Source organism: Balaenoptera ricei, chromosome 4 (assembly GCF_028023285.1).
Source record: "Balaenoptera ricei isolate mBalRic1 chromosome 4, mBalRic1.hap2, whole genome shotgun sequence".
NCBI classification, from domain to species: domain Eukaryota; kingdom Metazoa; phylum Chordata; class Mammalia; order Artiodactyla; family Balaenopteridae; genus Balaenoptera; species Balaenoptera ricei.
In genome coordinates this window covers 99,244,620-99,268,362 of record NC_082642.1, presented here as the reverse complement: position 1 = coordinate 99,268,362, position 23,743 = coordinate 99,244,620, and the positions used below count along the sequence as shown (strand labels likewise).

General features: G+C 38.6%; 1 protein-coding gene across 3 annotated transcripts in view; it reads right to left on the bottom strand.

Moving 5' to 3' along the window:
* Positions 1 to 23,743, bottom strand: part of LSAMP (limbic system associated membrane protein) — a 645,981-nt gene that overhangs the window by 286,997 nt on the left and 335,241 nt on the right. For all 3 annotated transcript variants that reach the window (XM_059921072.1, XM_059921070.1, XM_059921071.1), the window contains exon 2: positions 1,555 to 1,787. In XM_059921072.1, coding sequence (XP_059777055.1) covers positions 1,555 to 1,787 — 233 coding nt within the window. The remainder of the gene's footprint in view (positions 1 to 1,554; positions 1,788 to 23,743) is intronic.

Here is a 23,743-nt window from a genome sequence, read left to right as displayed (position 1 = left end):
GTCAGCCATTGCAAATGGACCAAGATAGCGGTCACATGACTAAACCGCTGCTGCACCAGGCAGTCTCTGATGTATTTTACTCCCATTTCCATTAGCAGAGAGGCTGCCTAAAATCATAAAAAGGCCACAGACACCCCAAAACACACCACCAGACGTGGACCTGCCCACCAGAAAGACAAGATCCAGCCTCATCCACCAGAACACAGGCACTAGTCCTCTCCACCAGGAAGTCTACACAACCCACTGAACCAACCTTAGCCACTGGGGACAGACACCAAAAACAACGGGAACTACGAACCTGCAGCCTGCGAAAAGGAGACCCCAAACACAGTAAGTTAAGCAAAATAAGAAAACAGAGAAACACACAGCAGATGAAGGAGCAAGGCAAAAACCCACCAGACCTAACAAATGAAGAGGAAATAGGCAGTCTACCTGAAAAAGAATTCAGAATAATGATAGTGAAGATGATCCAAAATCTTGGAAATAGAATGGAGAAAATACAAGAAATGTTTAACAAGGACCTAGAAGAACTAAAGAGCAAACAAACAGTTTCAATCTATTAATCAGAGGAGTTGGGGGAGCAATGATTTAAATGCTGCAATAATCAATTCCTTAACACATTAATAGAAGCTACAGTCAAACTTTGCCATACAACTGACTGCACTGGAATCTTGACAGGAGCCCTAGGGCCATGCCTAATTTGCATTAAATTTACATAAAATTGTAAATCAAGAATACATGAACACAGCCCTAATATTTGTTAGTGCTTAGATCCTTCCTGATAGATGGATTGAAACTGCTGGTAGTTTGACTCTACTTGCAATAAAATTGTGCAGCTGATCAGCTTTGTTCTCATTCTGCTATTATGGGGAAAGGGACCCAAGAGAGCTATAGTTTGGGGGCTTGCGTATGCCATTTAGGATTTTCATCCTGTAAAACCATGACTCAGATGTGCCCTTGGAAACCCCAATCTGGAAGCAGATTATCCCTGATGACTTTGCAGATCCCCGTCACTGCACTTGCTCACAAATAACTTGCCATTAAATGGAGATACAAACTACAAAGAAAGCTAGTCAGCTGAAAGGATGTCAAGGCCTCTGGAAATTTTTATTTTTCCAAATAACATTTACCATCATTAAAACAGATAATTAGTGATATTCTTTAGACTGAGGACAGATAAAAATCAAATCTTCAGCAAAAGCATCCAGTACCTAACAGTATAATAAAGTGGACTTCACATGGCTCTGAGCAGTCTGTGTGTTCTTGTGTCCCTGTGGACACAGCTGTGGCCTTTGCTGTGTGTTTTTACACTCAGGGCTAAAAGAAAATATTCTCACCAAGGGTATTGGCTCACAGTGGCAAGACTCCTCTTTCTATATCCTCCTTAGTTCTCTCATTTAAAGCCTATCCTTTTGGAGAGAAAATACATACTGAAGTTCCATAACGCATTTAGAAGTGTTCTTTTATTTCAGAAAGGATTGTTTGAGTATTTGTATGTTATGATTACTTTCTGCCTCACCTCTCCTTTACCACTTTTTTCTTATTTTGTCTTACCTTGCACGATCAAGTAAACTTGGGAGGTCTTGGGCTCATGCTGTGTCTGCACTGAGCAAGTGTAGGAACCCTCATCGTAGACATCCACCTTCTGGATTCGGAGGCTGTATTCCAGAGAATGGCGTTTCTCCAGCTCAACCCGGGGGTCCAGAGACCACTTGTCGTGCCCAGCAAAAATGATGCCAGAACGGTTCAACCAGGCCACCTTCGAGTTCTTATCTTCTACAACACACCTGGCAAAGTAGAATAACAACATTAGAGCCTTAGCCATACATGGATCTGCATTCATTCTCCATGCAATTTGATTCAACAGAGCCAATCAAGAGAAATAATTATGTGCAGGATGAATCCTGGCTATGCCATTTCTTAGAGTCCTAAATATTGTTGCTATTTCTCCTTTAAGATCTAATTACCATCCAATGGATGGATGCCATTATATTATACCCAGTGTGGCAATCAACAATCAGTACGAGTAGTGCAGGAAAGTAAAGTTAAATGGATATTGACTTCCCACTGGATTATCTTCTTCTTGTCTCGGAAAAGGTCATTCACACAGAACTCCATTTGTTTAAATAACTTTGAGAATTAGACAATTGATAATGTGGCATATTTACTCAGTTCTGAACTGCATTTATTCTTTCATTAGTATTTCCTAAAGGCTTATGTGATGGTAGATTCAAGTTATACCCCACCATTGTAGGAATTAGACTGAATTTCAGAGCTTGCTTCTGATCCTTCCAAGTTTGGAATGCCCACTCCCAGGAGTGAGAAGTGTGTGAGCAGGTCCAAGGGTAAGTAGATAGGAATTGTATCAAGAAAATCAAAGCTAGTATCATCTTGCCTAAGTCTGGTTCCATCTGCTGAGGGCAGTAGGTTGCCTGCTGGCAAGACAGCTTGCTACCGGCATTTCTGGCACAATAGAATGAATTCGATCTTATATGGTAGATGAAAAAACTAATTTTGTAGTTCTTCTTCCAAGAAACATGAAGGAATAAATATTTATTTGAATAACTACTTATTTTAGAAACCTAAAAGGGTTTAATGGAGAAAACCATACTCCTTCAATTCTAGCAAGAATCTGGAAATGGAAACATCAAGCAAAAAACTTCTCTCTGTATCCCTTTGGCAAGATTTATGTCTGCCTCACGGGGAGATTGTCTCAGACCCTGTTCACAGCTGCAAACCCAGCTGCTCAGTACTCTGGGGCCTGAGGGATGGACAGAAGGAGCCAGGAGCATGACAGCAGAACAATTAAAACACCATGTTCCCCTGTATTTTCCAAACCCAGTCCAATCCAAGTTTTCTCTCAGGTCTAAACAGTCATGCACGCACAGGAAGTGGATGCATGATCCATGGCTTGACCACCGTAAAGACATAGAGGTCAACTCATCTCTCTTAAAAGAAGGAGAAATGACGAACCTTTTAAAAATACTTCACCCATGGTACAAAAGGCCTCCTTATTCCATTATTTTTGGGTGACTTGCATATTTTAGTAAACATGAGAATTTTATTTAATTACTTGGGTGCCATGATATACAGGTCTTTCTTTTCTTCTCCACCTATTGCTTTTCAAAAACATAGGTGGATTAAGGTATCATTTAGTTATCTCCAATATGTGTTTTTCTACCATGCAGATATTATTGAGATTAATTATGTTTGATAATTTGAAACTCTAAATAGGAGGGCAAAGCTAACTTTACGGATGCTTGCTGCTTCTCTCCAGACTCAATTTTACTTTTCCTCTTCTATTCTTTGGTGGCATCATGTCTCTGTCCTTGGTGGTATTTGCGGCACTTCTCAACTTAGACTCAGTTATGAATCAATTAATAGATTATTTGCTGTCTTCTTCTAGATCGTAAATAAAGTTGTTGATGTAGGTCTCCTGTGTTTTTCTTTTCTACTGAGAAAATGGAAGTTTCTCTCCGTAAATGCATTTTAAGTCTTCTATCACATTTACCCTTGCATTTTTTTTATCATCTACACAGCACAACACAGCAGTAACTAGGTATGCTATTGCACAGAGGTGAACCTTGAATGCTGTTTAGCCTGGAATAGGCTCTAACATGTTCATCCTGAAAAAAATACAATATAATATATTTTACATAAATATAGCCTATATATCAAATAAAGAGAAATTTTGTCTTATTCATTATGGTACCTCCAAACAATAATCTGCTGTAAAACAGACCCTGGTAAATGCCTGTCATATGAACTAACAGTGTCATATATGCAGAAATAAGACATATGGTTACTTATATTCCACTCCCCATCCCAACTCCTTACAGCATCCACTAATGAATTGGGCAAATTTCCTTATCAGTATAAGGTAGAGTTTCTAAGTTGAATCTTTAGGGTCCTTTGGACACTTTAGCCATTTTTGCCTCTGGAAAAGTTGTAATTATCACATAGATCATTATTCGGAGTTATTCTCTGAGAGAGTTCAGAACTATCTTATGTAAAGAAGCAATTGACGATTTCAGCAAAATTGCCAGACCCATAAAAATGCATGTATCAAAACAATACGTAATGTGGAAATTTTGCTGTGATAATCTACATAACATCTTATTTTTACATTGTGTTTCACTCATATTTATTTTTTGTAATTTCTCTTTTACTTCCAAATAAGTGAAAGGTACACTAGAATATATACATACACACATACACTCACACTTTTTACTAACTCAACATAATTAGCCAACTCCAAGCACCAGAGCACAATGTAGTATTTTTCAAAAGGAAACCACTCCTCCAGATATTTAAAGGTTCTTTTTTTAAGTAGTTAATAGTTCAGAGTAAATGTGTTGACTCTCTAAACTAGAAAATAATCTTTCTACCACATGGCTAGAACATTCATACTGAAAAATGAGCAAAAAGTCTCACAATTTCAGAATTAATTTAACGTTAAAAATGTTTAAATCTTGATTTAAGGTGGCAACTATTTTAAACCATAAGAAGTGCACATAAGAAAAAAGATGGTCAGAGTCAAAGTATAGTCTCAATTACACAAAAGTGTAGCACTTTTGTTTGTTAAATGGAAATAACCAGTCATATAGGGTAGTCACAGATGTCTAGCTATTCGGAAATGAGGAAATGCTGATTAAAGGCAGACCCAGGTTCCAGCATGCGGTGACTGGTCAATAAGCATCATGAGCTTGCATCTAGAAGGTAAGTGGCTTAAATGTGCATTGGGCATGCCTGTGGAGTCAATGAGAATTCTCACGCCACACCATCGTAAGATGGTAATGAATTATCCCTCACCCACAATGCTGCTTCAGTACCAGACAGTCTAGTTCAAAACTAAATACCTAGTGACTTTATCTTCAAAGTCAGCTTTGGCCAAAGCAGGGAAAGGATAAAGAGATAAATTTTTAAAATCTATATTGTTATGTGTTGTTTGGATTTAATAGAATGTTTCCTTCAGGAGCTCAGGGTAGGCAAATCATTCGAGGATTTAGAAAGGACTACATGGTAAAGAGAGTCGGTGCTGGTGCCAAGAGGAGAAGGCAGAGAATGACCGTCCACTCTAGGTGGGATTTCTGGCAGGCAGCTGAGGACATGGGGATATAATACAAAGTGTCACCTCTCCAGGAAATCTCCTCTGATTAGTGTCCCATCCTTTTACTTGGCTCCTTCTTATGATCCCATTATACTCCACACTGAATTAGTTGTCTGTACTTAACTTTCCTCATAAGTTTATTAATGAGAGTGACCCTCAAGAATTCACCTATGGAACCTTAATGGAGCCAACAGCATAACCCACCGTGTACACAGTAGGCACTCGCTGAAATGTGGAATAAACCAACTGAATTTAACAAACTACTATTAGATCAATTATCAAATATTTGTTAATTATCTAATAGGTGCAGGATAGGTGATAACTATTTTAACTTTTCTTAAGTAATGATTAAAATTATCAGACACATAAGGAAAATTTAAAAAGAATTATTGAGTGTGACATTAACATGAAATCAAAGGAGAGAAAAAATTGTTCCCAGTGAAGAAAGATCATTCCTGGGAATTAAATAATCTATATCACACACTAAAAACAGTGAAAAGACGTGTAAAGCACTAGATAAACATTTAGTGAGTTGCCCACTTTAATCATGAACCCACAAATATCAGGTGGGTTACTTACTTAACCATGAACCTATGATTTTTTTAAAAAAAATCAGCTTTAAAAAAATAACAGGAAAGTCAAGCAAACAAATTTCTAACTTCCCTGTTCAGTATGTCTGAATCCATAAAACTGTCACAAAAAATCAATGCACCCATAAAAATCCCAAGCATCGGATCTCTGTGAGTACTTTACACCAAGTATATTATGCACACTTATACAAATAGGTACATTGACAATTCCACTCATACTGCATTAAGTCTGGGAATTATGCTTCCAAAATGATTAATATAATTGGAGGCATAAAAGAAATGCTAAATGTGGTGTGTACCAATAGATAGCTTAATCGCATATTTACTGACAGTATATCCTTGATGTAAGTGATACACATCTAACAGATATTAATCCTGTTCAACTGCTACTAGATACATCTCATTTTTAACAAGCATTACTGGCCGCTAAAAATGGAACAAGTTAGTATTAGAATGTATCCAAACTTTCCTCTGCTTCTTAAGAGTATAATCTGATATTTATTCATGAATAACAAATAAATACATTTTGCTTAGTTTCTCACCAGCTATCTATCTTCATACTTTTTAATTATTAAGGACTGGGGAAAGTGTAACTGGATGGGTGAGAGATTTGTTTCTTAAATTAAGAAAGAACAGTTAGATGACTGGTTCTCAACTGGGGGCAATCTGTACTTCCAGATGGTATCTGGCAATATCTGAAGACATTTTTTGAATGTCACAACTGGAAACGGGAGGTTGCTACTGGCATCTGGTGGGTAGAGGCCAAGGATGCTGCTAAACATCCTACAATGCAAAGGACAGCCCAACAACAAGGACGTATCCCATTTAAAATGCTGGCAGGTTTGAAGTCGAAAACCCCGAGTTAGACCTTGGTCTCTTGGTTTAAATATCCGGAAGCATAGGTCAAACATCTACAGTGCAATACTGTTTTTTCATAAGCATATGCTTCTTAATTTATAAGCACTCAATTGCCACCAGCAAAGTCCTTGAATTATAAGTTCATGACACAGACACTACAATGAAGTCTACTGGTACTCTGTAAGTTAGTAGTTAATCAATCATGCCCCTTTGTTGTGTTTTAGAATCTGAATTATATAACACTATACCCTTGTACATTGTTAATAGTACAGGAGAAAGCTATAACTTAGTTCCTTCTTAAATTAATGCTGGAGAAATCATTTAACCTTAGTGTTTTGGGTTTTTTCCCCATGTATAAAAATGGGTCAGTAATACTTAGGACAGGTAAGGGACAATCAACTCAGTTGGGGCAAATTTGACTTTTTAAGGAAATAATTAGCCTTTATTCATAGAAAAGCTATTTTTTTAAAATTAACTTTTACTATTTTTTTCACATTTGTGATTCTCTCTCTTTTGTAAGATGTGGATTGATTCAAGATATGGATGGGAAGGAAGTCTTCAGGAGTGTGTTGACCCGTTATTTTGATGCTTTTTGCTTTATAATTTTAACCCTACAAATAAAACCCTTAGTGAATCAACAAAACTAACATAGACTCATTTCCCTCTAGAAGGAAAGACACTTGGTCTGGAAATTAATGCGGTACATTCCCGGCATTAAAGCGTGGCATCAGGAAACGTTCTAAGCAGAGGATGCAGTAAATTATCAGAAATATCCCAAATTCTCCTGAGTTAAAAGTCGTTAGTATGACTTAATCATATTATTTTAAGTATAATGAAGTCTAGCAACACATATGCAAACATATTAAAAAACACCAAATTAGTTAAAAGCCAAATTTAAAGAATTTTGAATTATCAAACATTTTGGATCATCTCTGCTTTATTACCATGTTCTAAGATTAAACTCAGAAAGAAATAAGAGAATTGTGGGGCTTCACTGCTGACCCTCAGGCACTCCTGCTTCCCTTTCCTGCAAGCAGAAGTTTCAGTTTTCTAGCTGCCTTGCTCCCATCTCTACTTCTTTTCAGACTTGACTTCTGGCTTTGACCATTGCCTGTTCTCTTGGCCTCGTTCTCTTATCCCTGTGCATGTCTGCTCTCTCTCTTAAACTTGATCTTCTTTAGGTAGAAACTGATCCTAGGTTCATGATGGTTTATTTTCCTAGATTCATCCTGAATTTTAGTCCAATTAACACCATTTAACAATGAAAGCATCTATATGATAGGATAATCTCCCCCACCATAGGTCCTTTGTATACATTCATGTACAAGCCCCTGATGCACACGTATATATGTACACACAGTAGTGATGGATGTTCAAAAGGGCGAGAACACAGAGGTAGTAAGGCACAGGAATCCGATTCATGTGAATCTATTGCTGGTCACTATGATTCAGTAATCTGCATATTATTGATGGCATGTTAGGGTAAAAGACATACACTGTTTAGTTCCTGAAGGTAACTGATTTGGGTTCTGACCTTCAGTCTATTTCTTGTTGGAAAACAGGTAAGTCATTTAGCCTTTCTGTATCTTAGTTTTTTCATAAATAAAATGAGGCTAATGATACTTTCCCCAGCCTCTCAGAACTAATCTTAGTGTAGTTCTATGAATAAAATGACATGATGTACATTGAAACATTTCATAAGATGTAAAACAATATCTATGCTTATACTCTCCCATGGTAGAGTATGGTATATAAAAAGGAAATAGTCATATACAGGGATGGCTATAAGGAAAATAGTGATTTATTCAAATCATTCAAAAACTTTATCTCTGTATAGAATGACATCCACTAAATATGTATCAGATCAACCATGTATTTCTTTAAATTCTCAATTTGCATTAGTTATTTGCATGTGCTATACTGACAAAGCACCCTTTCTGCGACTGGGTTACTACCTATTAGAATAATTCATCATCTATATGAGCAAAAAAACCAAAAAACAAAAAATCCACAGTGGCAAATAGTAAAGCCAGGACAGTCTGTGTCATTCGTGGAGTACTGTGTCATTCGTGGAATAAAAAGTACTCCTTAGACAGGCTTTTTGTCTCTTATTATCACTAGGGAGCACCTTGTCCAGCTATATATGCATTCTCATATATGCATATGTATGATGTATGTATTGCTGTATTTTCAGGTTCATATTCTTGAAGGAGCATAAACACATATTCCATGCAGATGGTGCAGGTGAGGAGAGGGGCAAGTAGAGGAGGAGCAGAACTACCAAATTAAGAGTTGAGTACATCTCAAAGGTCAATTCTAGGACAATCTGTGCTTCTCTGGCTGCGACATCAACTGTATCATCTCTACATTTACACAGAAAATGAAAAAGAGGAAGACAAAAATTCTAAAAGGAAAATTTGAGACTGGGACCAGGAGAAAACTGATTTCTATCCCAGTCACAGATGGAGTTCCCATCAGTTCCAGGAACATTTATAAGAGGTTGGAAACAGCTCTTCTAGGTTCTTTTGAAGAGTCTTGGTCCCTTTAGAAAATAACTCATCACCCTAAGCACACCATAACTCGAGATTCCTCATTTTCTTGTCAGTGGTGGGGTGGAAAAGCCATGAGTTCTGCAGTTTAATAGCTTTAGGCAGGTTACTTAGCGAGAAATGTAGCATGGTGGGTGGTTACAAGTTTAGGCTGAGAAGCTGGTTTCCTGCTCTGCATTCTAGCTCCATCACATACTTACTCTGTGATCTTGGGACACTTGCTTAACCTCTCTGGGCCTGGGTTTTCTCATCTGCAAAACGAAAACTTCATTTTCATTTTCATTCAATTACCCAGTTGTTATGTTTAAATGGGTTCATTTTAAACATATAGGGCAGTGCCTGGACCTAAATGGGTCCACTATTACTGAAGAGCTTCAGTGTTTTTCTTCAGCAAAACAAGAATAATTACTACTTCTCATATGATTGTGATTATTAAACAGGCTAAAGTATTAAGAATACCCAGTGAGGGCTTCCCTGGTGGCGCAGTGGTTGAGAATCCGCCTGCTAATGCAGGGGACACGGGTTCGAGCCCTGGTCTGGGAAGATCCCACATGCCACGGAGCAGCTGGGCCCGTGAGCCACAACTACTGAGCCTGCGCGTCTGGAGCCTGTGCCCCGCGACGGGAGGGGCCGCGATAGTGAAAGGCCCGCGCACCGCGATGAAGAGCGGTCCCCGCACCGCGATGAAGAGTGGCCCCCACTTGCCTCAACTAGAGAAAGCCCTCGCATGAACCGAAGACCCAACACAGCCAAAAAAAAAAAAAAAAAAGAATACCCAGTGAGCTTTGGAAGAGCCTAATACATTTTTGTGCCCATTACTTTTCATAATTTGCATCTTGGACATTTGTTCTGTAGAAATCCCATTTTGGGGCTAAATTCAGCAATCTCCAGATATTGTTGTTTAATTCAATTTCTTGCTTAATAACAGGTATGTCAAGGGAAACCGCCTTTTAGGGGCCTAGGTTCTCTTGTGTCTGGTCCCTCTGGGCAATAGTTGGTCCTCTAAAGCCCATAAGCATGCAATTGAAAGCAGGATAGTGATGCAGCATGTTACAGTGCCGCCGTGCAAACTGAAGCTCTAAGGCCATCTCTGGAACATTCTTAGAGGATTTGTGGCATACGTGTGCCTAGGGAGCTCAGGCCTTAAATGCCTCACCACTTGTGATCAGACAGAACCCACACGAGGCTCTCTCTTCGGGGTAGCCTGGACAGAGGACAACAGCGGGTCCATGCTATACTTTGTGATCTGCTGAGATCTGTTGGGCAGAATCTGGGTTCCTCCTAGATTAGATGAGGCATACTCTATGCTACGTGGACCCCCAGTTGCAAGAACAAGGCTCATTCCTCCTTCTCAGTGACTGAACAGCAGTTATACTCTCACTGAAGTAGTAAGAATCTACACCCCTTTACTCTCCTTTGAACTGTGGATTCTCCTCTTTCCTCCCCACTTGGTTGAGTGAGGATGAGAAGTCATTTGAAAGCTTGCTTTTGTTTTGATTCTTGCTATGAGTCTCTGTTCTCTGTGAAAAATCTTTCTCATTTAGGAGAAAAACCTGCCTTTAAGTTGTACCTTTGAAAGAATGAAATTAGTCTTGGGATCCTGGCTCCGATTTCTAGTTAAAAATTTCATTTACTATGCAATTAAAAACAACTCCACAGCTATTTAAAGAAAATGATGTTGCCTTCTGAGTCATTACAAAGTAAATATAAAAAATATGCTAAGTTCTCGAAGGAAAAAAATGTGCTTTGTACCACAAAGGGTTTACTCTTTGTCTCATTCCATCAGTAAGGAGAAATGAAAGTGCTTACAATGAATTATAATGCACTTAGGATGAACATTCTGGTGTATGAGGCATGGATGGCTATAAAGTCAGGAGACTATTTTCCAGAAGTCTCACTTGAAAAGCCAGCCCCTTACTTTATAGCTTTACCATATACAGCATTACGTAAACATTATCATTGGAGCAGAATCAAGTTATAATATTACTCACCATTACATGCATTTAGATATAATTTGGATCAAATTTATGCCTTCTAAGATATGAAAATTGATAGATATAGCATGTATGATATAACAGAGTTAACATATAGTAAGTATGTAAGTAAATAAACAAGACAATGAGACTGTGTATCAGCGCTACCATTAGAAAAGGGCTCTGCTGTCTACATTGCTTTTACTGGTAGAGGTAGACATAAAAGAAATAAAGGCAGATAAATATAAGGAACAAAACAGGTCTTAATTTTTTTAAATGTACTTTGTGGATTCAGATGTGAAATAGGGGCCTCTAGCAGCTGAAAATTGAAGGAGCACATATTATCAAACAGATCCATCTCAGGCGAAGGAAATGTAGTAGTCCCCTCCCCTGGCTGACAAGAAGCCGATGGATCACTGATGAATGCTTATAAATCACAAGGACAGTTCTTACATGGAGAATTATAATCATAGGGATTTTTCTGACTTCCATGTTTGCTTTTTCCATCACCCACTTTCCACCACACATCACCTCTATGTTTCCTGTCTCCAAAATTATTTTTTTTCTCCAGCACATTCTTCCAAAGGACAGTGATATGAGGAGGACTTCACCCTTGTGGGACAAACTGTTTTTGTGGTTTTTCTTCTTTCCCTAGCCCTCATTTTTTCCCCTCATATAAACCTATCCTTGAAGGCCTGCTTCTCCTTGAACAACAATCAGGACATGAATGGGACTTGGAATCAGGTGATGAGAAAGAGCTTCAGAAGTTAGCAAGAGAACGAGCATGAAGGCAAGAGCTGATGAGTTTGAGATGAAAGCTAACCTGGGAGAGGTCTTGGAAGGAGCTCAGCCTACTCAAACTGGAGAATGGTATCTGCAACTACAATCCCCAGCCTAATAAAGCACTGACCCTGGGAGGGCAGTAAAGGTGAGCAGAAGTAACCAGTGTCTGGACTTGGGAGAGAGAAAAAGCCAAAGGCCATCACCTCCTGTGCTACTAAATTCACTGTGTAACTTAACTGAAATTTCGCAGCCAGCCTGAGTTAAAGAGATAGCCACAGATGCTACAAGGTGAAGGTCACATTCTGAGTTCTAGAAAGACCCTTATGATTCAAAAGCACCATCTTTTTAGCCTCAGAGCATTTGTATTCCATTTTCCCACCCTCTCTGTCCCTGGGGCACTCTAGCTTTGAGACTGTATTATAGAAGAGGCATTTTCTCTCACAGTGACTCTCAAAAAATGGCTGTCAAATGAAAAGACAGGCAGAGAAAGGGAAAGAGCTAAATCTAATAAAACATTGTTTTGAAATAGTTCCTTTATTTCTTCTGGATTACTTATCACCATTTATGGTCAAAACCTTTTGACACGGCACCAGGAACTCTGCTGAAATCTCTGTATGTGCTCAGGAACCTGAATTGAACAGCAGCAAGGATTATGTTGACTAATCAATAGTTCACATAATGTTGGTATCAATTATGTTCATATTAATCATAATGTTGATATCAATAGTCAATATTACATTGATTAATAGCAACTCTCCTTCATGGACACGTCACCTTCATCTGGCTCTATCAAGACCATTTTCAGAATGACGTTGTTAATCCACTAATTGCCAAATCCAATGGATTTATTTTAAGTATTTGTCCTATTTAATCACATCATAGTTTTCAGCACTATTCACCACCTGTTTTTCATTTTATTGTCTCTCCTCCTAAATCTCCTGCTATTTCTCAATTTGCATAATCTGCCCCACTTTCTCCACTCACCTTTCATATACTGTTGTTCTCCAGGATTGTATTTTTCTTCTTTCCTGGCCTCATGGAGTAGTTTTCATATATTTCATCAGTTTTTTTGGCTTTAATTATACTTCTTCAGATTGAAATTTTATTTTATTTTATTTTTAACATCTTTATTGGAGTATAATTGCTTTATAATGGTGTGTTAGTTTCTGCTTTATAACAAAGTGAATCAGTTATACATATATATATGTCCCCATATCTCTTCCCTCTTTCATCTCCCTCCCTCCCACCCTCCCTATCCCACCCCTCTAGGGGGTCACAAAGCACCAAGCTAATCTCCCTGTGCTATGCAGCTGCTTCCCACTAGCTATCTATTTTACGTTTGGTAGTGTATATATCTCCATGCCACTCTCTCACTTTGTCCCAGCTTACCCTTCCCCCTCCCCGTATCCTCAAGTCCATTCTCTAGTAGGTCTGCATCTTTATTCCTGTCTTGCCCCTAGGTTCTTCTGACCATTGTTTTTTCTTCTTTTTTTTTTTTAGATTCCTTATATATGTGTTAGCATATGGTATTTGTTTCTCACTTTCTGACTTACTTCACTCTGTATGACAGTCTCTAGGTCCATCCACCTCACTACAAATAACTCAGTTTCGTTCCTTTTGATGGCTGAGTAATATTCCATTGTATATATGTGCCACATCTTCTTTATCCATTCATCTGTCGAGGGACACTTCAGTTGCTCCCAGGTCCTGGCTATTGTAAATAGAGCTGCAATGAACATTTTGGTACATGACTCTTTTTGAATTACGGTTTTCTCAGGGTATATGCCCAGCAGTGGGATTGCTGGGCCGTATGGTAGTTCTATTTTTAGTTTTTTAAGGAACCTCTATACTGTTCTCCATAGTGGCTGTATCAATTTACATTCCCACCAACAGTGCAAGAGGGTTCTCTTTTCTCCACACCCTCTCCAGCATTTATTGTTTCTAGATTTTTTGATGATGGCCATTCTGGACGGTGTGAGATGATATCTCATTGTAGTTTTGATTTGCATTTCTCTAATGATTAATGATGTTGAGCATTCTTTCATGTGTTTGTTGGCAATCTGTATATCTTCTTTGGAGAAATGTCTATTTAGGTCTTCTGCCCATTTTTGGATTGGGTTGTTTGTTTTTTTGATATTGAGCTGCATGAGTTGCTTGTATGTTTTGGAGATTAATCCATTGTCAGTTGCTTCATTTGCAAATATTTTCTCCAATTCTGAGGGTTGTCTTTTCATCTTGTTTATGGTTTCCTTTGCTGTGCAAAAGCTTTTAAGTTTCATTAGGTCCCATTTGTTTATTTTTGTTTTTATCTCCATTTCTCTAGGAGGTGGGTCAAAAAGGATCTTGCTGTGATTTATGTCATAGAGTGTTCTGCCTACATTTTCCTCTAAGAGTTTGATGGTGTCTGGCCTTACATTTAGGTCTTTAATCCATTTTGAGTTTATTTTTGTGTATGGCGTTAGGGAGTGTTCTAATTTCATTCTTTTATATGTAGCTGTCTAGTTTTCCCAGCAGCACTTATTGAAGAGGCTGTCTTTTCTCCATTGTATATTCTTGCCTCCTTTATCAAAGATAAGGTGACCATATGTGTGTGGGTTTATCTCTGGGTTTTCTATCCTGTTCCATTGATCTATATTTCTGTTTTTGTGCCAGTACCATACTGTCTTGATTACTGTAGCTTTGTAGTATAGTCTGAAGTCAGGGAGCCTGATTTCTCCAGTTCCGTTTTTCTTTCTCAAGATTGCTTTGGCTATTCAGGGTCTTTTGTGCTTCCATACAAATTGTGAAATTTTTTGTTCTAGTTCTGTGAAAAATGTCAGTGGTAGTTTGACAGGGATTGCATTGAATCTGTAGATTGCTTTGGGTAGTAGAGTCATTTTCACAATGTTGATTCTTCCAATCCAAGAACATGGTGTATCTCTCCATCTGTTTGTATCATCTTTAATTCCTTTCATCAGTGTCTTATAGTTTTCTGCATACAGGTCTTTTGTCTCCGTAGGTAGGTTTATTCCTAGGCATTTTATTCTTTTTGTTGCAATGGTAAATGGGAGTGTTTCCTTAATTTGTCTTTCAGATTTTTCATCATTAGTGTATAGGGAGGATGCAAGAGACTTCTGTGCATTAATTTTTTATCCTGCTACTTTACCAAATTCACTGATTAGCTCTAGTAGTTTTCTGGTAGCATCTTTAGGATTCTCTATGTATAGTATCATGTCATCTGCAAACAGTGACAGCTTTACTTCTTCTTTTCCAATTTGGATTCCTTTTATTTCTTTTTCTTCTCTGATTGCTGTGGCTAAAACATCCAAAACTACGTTGAATAATAGTGGTGAGAGTGGGCAACCTTGTCTTGTTCCTGATCTTAGTGGAAATGTTTTCACTTTTTCACCATTGAGGACGATGTTGGCTGTGGGTTTGTCATATATGGCCTTTATTATGTTGAGGAAAGTTCCCCCTATGCCTACTTTCTGCAGGGCTTTTATCATAAATGGGTGTTGAGTTTTGTCGAAAGCTTTCTCTGCATCTATTGAGATGATCATATGGTTTTCTCCTTCAATTAGTTAATATGGTGTATCACGTTGATTGATTTGCGTATATTGAAGAATCCTTGTATTCCTGGGATAAACCCCACTTGATCATGGTGTATGATCCTTTTAATGTGCTGTTGGATTCTGTTTGCTAGTATTTTGTTGAGGATTTTTGCATCTATGTTCATCAGTGATATTGGCCTGTAGTTTTCTTTCTTTGTGACATCTTTGTCTGGTTTTGGTATCAGAGTGATGGTGGCCTCGTAGAATGAGTTTGGGAGTGTTCCTCCCTCTGCTATATTTTGGAAGAGTTTGAGAAGGATAGGTGTTAGCTCTTCTTTAGATGTTTGATAGAATTCGCCTGTGAAGCCATCTGGTCCTGGGCTTTTGTTTGTTGCAAGATTTTTAATCACAGTTTCAATTTCAGTGCTTGTGATTGGTCTGTTCATATTTTCTATTTCTTCCTGGTTCAGTCTCGGAAGTTGTGCATTTCTAAGAATTTGTCCATTTCTTCCAGGTTGTCCATTTTATTGGCATATAGTTGCTTGTAGTAATCTCTCATGATCCTCTGTATTTCTGCAGTGTCAGTTGTTACTTCTCCTTTTTCATTTCTAATTCTATTGATTTGAGTCTTCTCCCTTTTTTCTTGATAAGTCTGGCTAATGGTTTATCAATTTCGTTTATCTTCTCAAAGAACCAGCTTTTAGTTTTATTGATCTTTGTTATCATTTCCTTCATTTCTTTTTCATTTATTTCTGATCTGATCTTTATGATTTCTTTCCTTCTGCTAACTTCGGGGTTTTTTTGTTCCTCTTTCTCTAATTGCTTTAGGTGTAAGGTTAGATTGTTTATTTGAGATGTTCCTTGTTTCTTAAGGTAGGATTGTATTTAACACCCCACTTTCACCCTCTTAGAACTGCTTTTGCTGCATCCCATAGGTTTTGGGTCGTTGTGTTTTCATTGTCATTTGTTTCTAGGTATTTTTTGGTTTCCTCTTTGATTTCTTCAGTGATCTCTTGGTTATTAAGTAGTGTGTTGTTTAGCCTCCATGTGTTTGTATTTCTTACAGATTTTTTCCTGTAATTGATACGTAGTTTTATAGTGCTGTGGTCAGAAAAGACACTTGATATGATTTCAATATTCTTAAATTTACCAAGGCTTGATTTGTGACCCAAGATATGATCTATCCTCGAGAATGTTCCATGACCACTTGAGAAGAATGTGTATCCTGTTGTTTTTGGATGGAATGTCCTATAAATATCAATTAAGTCCATCTTGTTTAATGTATCATTTAAAGCTTGTGTTTCCTTATTTATTTTCATTTTGGATGATCTGTCCATTGGTGAAAGTGAGGTGTTAAAGTCCCCTACTATGATTTTGTTACTGTCGATTTCCCCTTTTATGGCTGTTAGTATTTGCCTTATGTATTGAGGTGCTCCTATGTTGGGTGCATAAATATTTACAATTGTTATATCTTCTTCTTGGATTGATCCCTTGATCATTATGTAGTGTCCTTCTTTGTCTCTTGCAATAGTCTTTGTTTTAAAGTCTATATTGTCTGATATGAGAATTGCTACTCCAGCTTTCTTTTGATTTCCATTTGCATGGAATATCTTTTTCCATCCCCTCACTTTCAGTCTGTATGTGTCCCTAGGTCTGAAGTGCATCTCTTGTAGACAGCATATATATGGGTCTTGCTTTTGTATCCATTCAGCCAGTCTATGTCTTTTGGTTGGAGCATTTAATCCATTTACATTTAAGGTAATTATCGATATGTATGTTCCTATTACCATTTTCTTAACTGTTTTGGGTTTCTTACTGTAAATCTTTTCCTTCTCTTGTGTTTCCTGCCTAGAGAAGTTCCTTTAGCATTTGTTGTAAAGCTGGTTTGGTGGTGCTAAATTCTCTTAGCTTTTGCTTGTCTGTAAAGCTTTTAATTTCTCCATCAAATCTGAATGAGATCCTTGCTGGGCAGAGTAATCTTGGTTGTAGGTTTTTCTCCTTCATCACTTTAAATATGGCCTACCACTCCCTTCTGGCTTGCAGACTTTCTGCAGAAAGATCAGCTGTTAACCTTATGGGGATTCCCTTAAGTGTTATTTGTTGTTTTTCCCTTGCTGCTTTTACTATTTGTTCTTTGTATTTAATTTTTGTTAGTTTGATTAATATGTGTCTTGGCGTGTTTCTCCTTGGATTTATCCTGTATGGGACTCTCTGTGGTTCCTGGACTTGATTAACTATTTCCTTTCCCATATTAGGGAAGTTTTCAACTATAATCTCTTCAAATATTTTCTCAGTCCCTTTCTTTTTCTCTTCTTCTTCTGGGGTCCCTATAATTCGAATTTTGGTGCATTTAATGTTGTCCCAGAGGTCTCTGAGACTGTCCTCAATTCTTTTCATTCCTTTTCCTTTATTCTGCTCTGCAGTAGTTATTTACACTATTTTATCTTCCAGGTCACTTATCCGTTCTTCTGCCTCAGTTATTCTGCTATTGATCCCTTCTAGAGAATTTTAAATTTCATTTATTGTATTGTTCATCACTGTTTGTTTGCCCTTTAGTTCTTCTAGGTCCTTGTTAAAAGTTTCTTGTATTTTCTCCATTCTATTTCCAAGATTTTGGATCATCTTTACTATCATTATTCTGAATTCTTTTTCAGATAGACTGCCTATTTCCTCTTCATTTGTTAGGTCTGCTGGGTTTTTGCCTTGCTCCTTCATCTGCTGTGTGTTTCTCTGTCTTCTTATTTTGCTTAACTTACTGTGTTTGGGATCTCCTTTTAGCAGGCTGCAGGTTTGTAGTTTCCATTGTTTTTTGTGTCTGTCCCCAGTGGCTAAAATTGGTTCAGTCGGTTGTGTAGGCTTCCTGGTGGAGGGGACTAGTGCCTGTGTTCTGGTGGATGAGGCTGGATCTTGTCTTTCTGGTGGGCAGGTCCACGTCTCGTGGTGTGTTTTGGGGTGTCTGTGGCCTTATTATGATTTTAGTCAGCCTCTGTGCTAATGGATGGGGTTGTTCCTGTCTTGCTAGTTGTTTGGCATAGGTTGTCCAGCACTGTAGCATGGTGGTCATTGAGTGGAGCTGGGTCTTGGTGTTGAGATGGAGATCTCTGGGAGATTTTTGCTGTTTGATATTACGTGGAGCTGGGAGGTCTCTTGTGGACTAGTGTCCTGAAGTTGGCTCTCCCACCTCAGAGGCACAGCCCTGATGCCTGGCTGGAGCACCAAGAGTCTGTCCTCCACACGGCTCAGAATAAAAGGTAGAAAAAAAGAAAGAAAGAAAGAAGATAAAATAAAATAAAGTAAAATAAAATAAAATAAAATAAAGTTATTAAAATAAAAAATAATTATCAAGAAAAAAAAATTTTTTTAAGTAATAAAAGAAAAAAACACAAAAAACGGACAGACAGAACCCTAGGACAAATTGTAAAAGCAAAGCTATACAGACAAAATCACACACAGAAGCCTACACATACACACTCACAAAAAGAGAAAAAGGGAAAGAAATATATATATCGTTGCTCCCAAAGTCCACCTCCTCAATTTGGGGTGATTCATTGTGTATTCAGATATTCCACAGATGCAGGGTACATCAAGTTGATTGTGGAGATTTAATCTGCTGCTCCTGAGGCTGCTGGGAGAGATTTCCCTTTCTCTTCTTTGTTTGCACAGTTCCTGTTGTTCAGCTTTGGATTTGGACCCGCCTCTGTGTGTAGGTCGCCTGAGGGCATCTGTTCTTTGCTCAGACAGGACGGGCTTAAAGGAGCAGCTGCTTCGGGGGCTCTGGCTCACTGAGGCCGGGGGGAGGGAGGGGTATGGATGCGGGGCGAGCCTGCGGCGGCCGAGGCCGGCATGACGTTGCAACAGCCTGAGGCACGCCGTGCGTTCTACCGGGGAAGTTGTCCCTGTATCACGGGACCCTGGCAGTGGCGGGCTGCATAGGCTCCTGGGAAGGGAGGTGTGGATAGTGACCTGTGCTTGCACACAGGCTTCTTGGTGGCGGCAGCAGCAGCCTTAGCGTTTCATGCCCGTCTCTGGGGTCCGCGCTGATAGCCGCGGCTCGCGCCCATCTCTGGAGCTCGTTTAGGCGGCGCTCTGAATCCCCTCTCCTCACGCAATGCGAAACAAAGAGGCAAGAATTTTTCCCGGACTCCCTGCCGGCTAGCTGTGGCGCACTAACCCCTTCAGGCTGTGTTCACGCCACCAACCTCAGTCCTCTCCCTGCGATCAGACCAAAGCCCAAGCCTCAGCTCCCAGCCCCCGCCCGCCCAGGCAGGTGAGCAGACAAGCCTCTCGGGCTGGTGAGTGCTGCTCGGTGCCGAGCCTCTGTGCGGGAATCTCTCCGCTTTGTTCTCCACACCCCTGTGGCTGTGCTCTCCTCCTTGGCTCCGAAGCTTCCCCCCTCTGCCACCCGCAGTCTCCGCCCGCGAAGGGGCTTCCTAGTGTGTGGAAACCTTTCCTCCTTCACAGCTCCCTCCCACTGGTGCAGGTCCCGTCCCTATTCTTTTGTCTCTGTTTTTTCTTTTTTCTTTTGCCCTACCCAAGTACGTGGGTAGTTTCTTGCCTTTTGGGAGTTCTGAGGTCTTCTGCCAGCATTCAGTAGGTGTTCTGTAGGAGTTGTTCCACATGTAGATGTATTTCTGGTGTATCTGTGGAGAGGAAGGTGATCTCCACGTCTTACTCTTCCACCATCTTGAAGCTCCTCCTCCAGCTTGAAATGTTAAATGGCATACTCAGCTGCTCCACATAGATTAACTGAAGGCACCTCAAATTCAGCGTATTTTAAGTTGGAACTCATTATCTCCTATCATACTTTTGTCCTCCTTCCAAATTCCCAATCTTAGTTAACAGGATCATAACCCACTTATGATTATGTAGTTAGCAGCCACAGACTATCCTTGTTTCCTTCTTTCTCCTTCAGGTCATTTTTGTAATCAAATATTATTTTTACATTTTTTCCCCTGAGATTAGCCTGTACTCTCCATCCTCACTGCCACTACTCTTGTCCGGGACCTTTTCATCTGTTGTCAATATCACTTCCTACTGACATTCTAGCCTCCAGTATTGTACCTCTTACTTACCACTATACCATTCATCCTTCATACAGAACGGAACATACATAAAGTTGATCATGTTTAAATGCACTTTTACTTGTAAAAATTCACATAGATTAGTGTAAGTCAACTCAACCTACCTTTGTAGCCTGGTCTCTCAACATCACACTCCCTCTCTGCCACAAATCTTATTCTTTATTCAGACTCTAATCTCATTCCTCCTAGCTCTTTTTTCCCTTTCATCTAAAGTATGTTTTGCAACCTTTTTCATTTGGCAAGCTCATACTTACTACACAGAATCCATCTCAGATGCACCCTCCCTTGTGAAACATTCTCCAATTTCCCTAGTTGCTTGCCTGCTTGTGCTAGATTTTAATTCTTTGTTTTTCTGCTTCTTATCACAATTTTAAGAGTGAAACAAGACCATGTCTTCTCAATCTTTGAATTCTATTGCCATACAAAGTGCCTGACACATAAAATCTCTCAATAGTCATTCAACGGATGAATGAATATTACCAAGAATCTTTCTCCTCTCATCTCACATTCCTAGAGATATCTTCTTCCTAATACAGTCTTGAACATGGAAGAATCTTACTATTCCCCATGGTTCTGAAAGAGGAAAAAGGGGGCAGGATGAGGCCCTTTTGTCTTTTCTAAATCAGCCATCTGATTTCCCTTCATTTGTTGCTACCGCTTTCTCTGCCTCTCTTTGCCTGGAAGAGATGATAATATCTTTTCAATGATATGTCTATGATATACTATAATAGATATATAAATACAAAATTCTTAAAAATAAATAAAACACATAGTCGAAACTTTGTAACTCAAATAATTTCTGAAAATATGCTGCATAGTGAAAACATAAGATGTTTTGAAATATAACAGTGGCTCGTCTCTTGTCCAGTGAGTATGAACCTTGACATTACCTTGTTGGTGTTTCCTGTCCTAACGTTCATATTTAAGCATGCAAATGAACATTTTTAATCCATACTCAGACGTTGCACTGAGAACTAACTACCTTCAGCGACATAACCTAATCTCTGTGAGTTTATAGAGGGTCTGTGACTGAGTAATAACCAATTTTCTCACTATTTATCTCAAGTGAAATAGGTTAATTTGATCTCACAGAACTTTAAATTTTTTTCTATCCCTACTATACTTTACTGTGAAATTAGCAATTTTTTTGTTTCTTTCAAGATAGTATGACCAAGAAGACAACCAGAAACGGTGATAAAGAGGTATATAGAATGGAATTTTCTTCACTGATCCTTTATTGCCTGGGAGGCCATTGAATTTACATTCTAGAGTCTTCCAGTCAATAGGGGGCAATGTAGCTATTCATCTAAAACTATGTTCATTCTTTAATATTGGTAAATTTTGTCCCACATTTCTTTTCTCTGATTATTACAAGATATAATATTTTCATTCTGGATGTCAATATCCAAATCAGCAATCAGGATCAATCAAAGCTTCCCAAAAATTCAGAATGAGAGAAGGATAAGCTTTAACAAAAGTTTTAAAATGATTTTGAACTGAGCTTATCTCAGTCAAATGGATAATAATATATTACTGCTTCTTATATCTTGCCCTTTCTTATCCTCTGAGGAGAAATTTCCTAAAGTTCCTCTTCTCTTACCCTCAATCACAGTATTTTCCAAAAGAACTCTACTAAAGAAAGTAACTACTATAGCTCATGAAGATATGGTCTTGTATTCAAACTTCAGGAATAGTGGTGTGGATGGCTTTCTTCAGAAGTGGAATAGTTAGTCTCTTTAATGTCTTAAGCACTATATTTACCCTGTCTTGAGACTAGAATGTAGTAATCTCATAGGCATGGTATAAGTAATTATTTTTGTTCATATTTTCTGTGTCACTTCTTCTCATTCCATCTTTTTGTCTGTCACACTCTTTGCATTGAGAACATGAATCAGTCTAAGAAAACAGCTTATTTATATGTCCTTCCTTTTTGCTCTAATGTAATGTGAGTCCCTTAATCTTTATGAGCATTCTTCTATCTGGATACTACCTAGTGCCATGTCACACGATGCTTCACATTAAAATTATACCTCTGCTAGACGATAAAATTAAGGAAGTGAGAGTGTCTAATTTCTCTGTTCTAAGTATATCAGTGCAGAAATGATTTGAGTGCATGAAAAGCCTGCAGGCATTTAATAAAAAGTTATCTAACAATAAAAGTAATTTCAGATACATGATTTCCTATGGATCACTCTACCTCTGTATAACAGCTGAATCACAGATACTGTGATTGAGGGTAACAACACAGGAACTTTAGAAAATCTGCCATTAGAGGCCAGAATCTGAGCACACGAGGGCAAAGAATGCATCGTTCATTAAGTAAATGCTTCCTCTAAGTGAGTCTAAGCTGATTTCTTTCTCAGTCACTGAGTTCTACAAAGGGCTTCTGTGGTCCCCACAGAGCTCAGTGTGAGCACTGGCCAGTAAATCCAATCTCATCATTTCAAACCCTTTGGCAGTTTTCACTTACAGATTTCTCCTTATCATGAGCTCTTAGCTGCAACAAAATGGCAAGAGAAAAATAAAGCAAGATCAAAAGATACATATTCAATGCAAAATAGCTCAGCCTGTTAGCCCGAAGCAACAAAGAAGTGAAGAACATTCTCCACTGTGTAGTAAAGTGTGTTTCTGGGAGGCTAATGTTACATGCAAATCTGCCGGAGGCAACATTAAAAAAACGAAAAACAAAACAAAAGAACTCAACAAGTCAACAACAAGAGCAAACCAGGCCTGCAATTTTTGTTTTTCCATACAGCTCATCTAGTCTTCATCCATCATGTAGCAAAGCTCATATTATTTTACAAGGAAGCTTAGAAGAGATTAACACTCTTACATAAGCTATTAACCCCTTCTATTATATTATTTTGGCCTAAATCCTTCATTTTTAAATAGCATAGAAGGTCTGATACCGGGGTTGCACAGGACAAAGATAATGTAGAAAATAAGTTTGTTACAGTCCTTTGCAGACCACCCACAAGTGTACCACTAAAAACTCCTCTACAGTGGGAAAACAATTAACTCTGTTGTGTTACTCTACAGTACCAAGCCTCTTCATCCTACCTCTCCAGCAGGTAGGGTGTGAGAGCAGGCCAAAAATCTCCCCAAAAGACCTTATAGCTAGCTATACCATTCCTTCTCAATGTCAGATGAAAAGCTATTAAGAAAATACTATAGGCCAGACTCATTCTTGTCTTAACAAACACACTTTTACTTGCCATCCTCATAAAACATTACTTACAGCCATAATGGGAGCTTAGCTATAGAAAAGC